This window comes from Triticum dicoccoides, chromosome 5B (genome assembly GCF_002162155.2).
Source record: "Triticum dicoccoides isolate Atlit2015 ecotype Zavitan chromosome 5B, WEW_v2.0, whole genome shotgun sequence".
Classification (NCBI taxonomy): Eukaryota; Viridiplantae; Streptophyta; class Magnoliopsida; order Poales; family Poaceae; genus Triticum; species Triticum dicoccoides.
This window is the reverse complement of record NC_041389.1, coordinates 173,584,095-173,587,800: the sequence shown is the minus strand read 5'-3', so window position 1 is coordinate 173,587,800 and position 3,706 is coordinate 173,584,095. Positions and strand designations below refer to the sequence as shown.

General features: G+C 48.2%; 1 protein-coding gene across 1 annotated transcript in view; it reads left to right on the top strand.

Annotated features, from left to right (window-relative positions):
* Positions 1–1,861, top strand: part of LOC119307997 (DNAJ protein JJJ1 homolog) — a 6,444-nt gene extending 4,583 nt beyond the window's left edge. The window contains exons 2-3 of the mRNA XM_037584115.1: positions 1,395–1,450; positions 1,529–1,861. Of these exons, the coding sequence (XP_037440012.1) occupies positions 1,395–1,450; positions 1,529–1,598 (126 nt within the window). The 3' untranslated portion in view covers positions 1,599–1,861. The remainder of the gene's footprint in view (positions 1–1,394; positions 1,451–1,528) is intronic.
* The last annotated feature ends 1,845 nt before the right edge of the window (positions 1,862–3,706 follow it).

Genomic DNA, 3,706 nt, shown 5'->3' with positions numbered 1-3,706 from the left:
CACCTGTTCGTGCGTGAGCCAGTTTTTCCCGCGAAAGTTTCCTTGCACGGGCCACTCTTTCCTGCCTGGGAGCAGCCGCCCATGCCGTCGGATCTGGGACAAGGCATCGCCCTGCGCCCCTAGGTGGACGATTCAGACATCCTACTGTCTTAGGCGGACGCCTTACGGAGCTGTCAAAGACGAGCTCGATGCCCCATGTTTGGCCTACAGACGTGGCATGTTGACGGTCGCTATCGAAACCATATTTGACCTTTCATTCTCACTCGCGGTCCCTCCTTTCTATTCCCCACACACAAGTTCACGGCGACAGACGGTGGAGTGACTGCACCCTGGAACAGGTGAACCTGAAGCATAGCCAGCGCCCAGCGGTCACCTCTGATGTGTGCCGTCCTTGCTCTGAACTGGGCTCCTCGCTGGGGTCACAACACTAACGGAATTCAAACCCCCAGGGCACTGTACCACTAATGTTCCACGCTGACCTGCTGGAGGAGGCATTCTTCAGCAGCAGCGGCGGCCACGATGTGGAGCAGAAGCAGCTTCAGAAGCCATGGATCCTAGTGCTGACTCGTTTGACTCGCTCGTTTTCATGTGTGAACGTTGGCCTGCTAGATGTTGTGTATCTGTGCCCCCTGGGGTGAGGGGAGCTGTTGCTTGTGCTGCGGACAAAACGAGCTGATGTTTGTGCTTGAAAATCTCATGAAAACGAGCTGTTTCTTGTGTGTCTGTGGCACCTGCAAATCATGAGGATTGCAGCATGGGTACTATCCGAAAGCCGCTGAAAGGCAGCACCACCACTGGCGCTGGGTGCCTGGATGTGGCAGTGGCTTTCAAGGTGCAGTTGCTCCACCGATGCTGTCGCCGCAAGCTCATGTCAGCGGAAAAGGAACGAGGGACCCCAAGTGAGAATGAGAGGGATACCAGAGGTTTGCATGCAAAATAATTCTGTATTTGGTTATTCACATGGGGCACATGTTAGAAGTGGTGACAGTCAACATGCCACGAGCGCAGGTCAAACATGGTTTTGGCAGCTTAGGACCTGTGATGAACTACAAGCTTTTGGAACCTGAATCTGCAGTGTTGAAGTTTTAGGACTACCGTGACATAAGAACAGTTTTAGGGCCTTTGTGCATTTCACTCTTTGGAAAACACATAAATTTCCGACGATCAAATATTGCTAACTGCTACTCCCTCCGTCCCAAAATTCTTGTCTTAGATTAGTCAAGATACGGATGTATCGTGGAACGGAGGGAGTACATGTCAAGCATTTCTAATATAATCTGGATTTTCTTTCACGAGGACAATATGAAGCTTTTGTTTGCATCAAGTATGAATTATTAATCTTTATACGTGACATGCCATTTTCAACAATAAGTAACACTGCTTCATCGTACCAGGAGGTTTCGAAGGCACGCAATGATTGTGAAACATGTGGGGATACTTTCGAGTCAAGGTACCCTCCCTGCCCTCTCATTTATTTTGCTGCCATGCCCATTTTGTTAACCTGAAATAACCTTTATGTTTCATTCAGGAGCAAGTTGTTTTCTCATTTGGAAGAAACAGGTCATGCTGTGATCAAGGGGCGACAGAAAAAGCGTTAAGGCGAGGAATAATTAGATATTTTTGTTTGAGCATTCTCTCTCACAGTTCCAGTTGGTGGTAGCATGTCGATATCAGTGCTGTGCCATTCTTGTAACTTGTCTTGTTTTGGGCGCCTCCATGCACATGAAGGTTTTGACCTGAAATCAATTCCCCTCCCCCCTGTCTTGTTTGTAGGGAGGTGCTGTCTTTGGTTTAACACATTAACAAACAGAGTGAAAACACCATATCATCCAGGCATCCTGTTAATGAAAATGTCATCTGAGCATGATGTGACAAACAAATATTAGGGAGAGGGTAAGTTTCTGTAGTCAGGCAACTTATTATTCTTGAAAAAACGTACCACAACAAACTGAGTCGATCCGTTGTTGCGCAACTTTCAACTTTCTACTACTATGGTCATTTATCCATGCACCTTAAGCAAACATTGCAAACGGTGCTCAGCTATTTAAAAAGTAAGTAATGTTGGTATGTCAAAGTATGAGTATGTCGAAAACTAGTCTAAAATATAAAGCAAGGATTTTCGTTGCAATTCCAGCCCATTTCTGCTAGCTCACAAGTCCGATCCGTCCCCTCATGCCCGTTCACAGCCTTGACAACTTGAATTTAGCAACAAACTGGGAGTAAAAAGTTCCAGCCCGAGCCTTCCTGCAACAAAAGAAAGAGGGTACTAACCACCCGAACCACCCACTAACAGACCACACAACGGTGTAAATTCAAGCAGTTCACACTTGAATCTCTGCGAACCGAGAGGCGAGAGTAGATGCATAATGCTGTCGAAAGTGTGATTCTGCTCCCAAAATGCACCGCAAATTCCAAAAGATGCAAAAAATTCTGATATTCTGTAGACAAACATTCTTGAGGGCTCCTTTGATTCAAAGGAATTCTATATGATTTTTGAAGGATTGAAATCCTTTGGAATTCTTCCTACGTTCGTTCTTTGATTCATAGGATTGAATTCCATAGGATTTTTTCCTATGGAATCTTCTGTACTACATTTTATAGGAAATCTAGCATCCACTCCAACCTCTTTTTTACAATCCCTTTACCTTTTCCCGTGAAATCAAACACTCCTTGCTAATCCTATAGTATTCAAGTGGGCATGCCACTCCGATCCTATAGTTTTCCTATTTCCGTGTTTTCAAAATCCTGTGAATCAAAGAGGCCCTGAGTGTTTTTCCCTGCATATAAAATTTCGTGATGCTTTGTGTAAGAAAACAACAACACAAATGATAAGAATCTGACATTAGGTTTCTGGACATTCAACCCGGACATTGTTTCTACCCCACGTTCTTTGTGCAGGACCCAGTTCGCCTCTCCATGGCCTCGCTGGCGGGGACAAGGGAGCGCCGACGATTGCTCCCAAGGGCAGCGATTGGCGACTGGGGGAGGCGGCAACGTCTGCTCCTGAGGGCAGGCCTTGTCGTCTTCGACAAGCTGCTGTTCGCAAGGGAGCGTCGACAATTGCTCCTAGCGTTGATGGCGATGTATGCAAGGCGGAGGCAGGAGGGAGGCGATGGCGACAGGGGAGGCAACATCGCTGTCATCCTACACGAGAGGCGGGGCTTGGTGGCATGGGATGCGGTGGCACAAGCGCCACTGCTACTTGGGATGCGGTGGCACAAGCGCCCCCTCCCACATATATATAGGTGGGAGGGAGGGAGGAGCAGCCATAGGAGGCGCCCAAGTAGGAGGAATCCTACTTGCAGTCCCTCCCGAGCCGCACCCCCCTGCCATATATAACCGAGGGGGAAGGAAAGAGCGAGGAGAGGGAAGGAAGTGGGAATCCTACTCCACACTTTCCTTTCCCTTCCCCCTTTCCTTCTCGTCCTAGGCCGGCCCATATGGGGGTCACATCAGCCCCTTGTGGTTGGTGTGTTTCCCCTCTTGGCCCACAAGGCCCATATCTTTTGCCGGGGGTGCCCGGAACCCCTTCCGGTGACCCGATAAGTACCTGGTACCCCTCGAAACACTTCTGGTGTCCGAATACCATCGTCCTATATATCAATCTTTACCTCTCGACCATTTCGAGACTCCTCGTCATGTCGGTGATCTCATTCGGGACTCCGAACAACATTCGGTCACCAAATCACATAACTCATATAATACT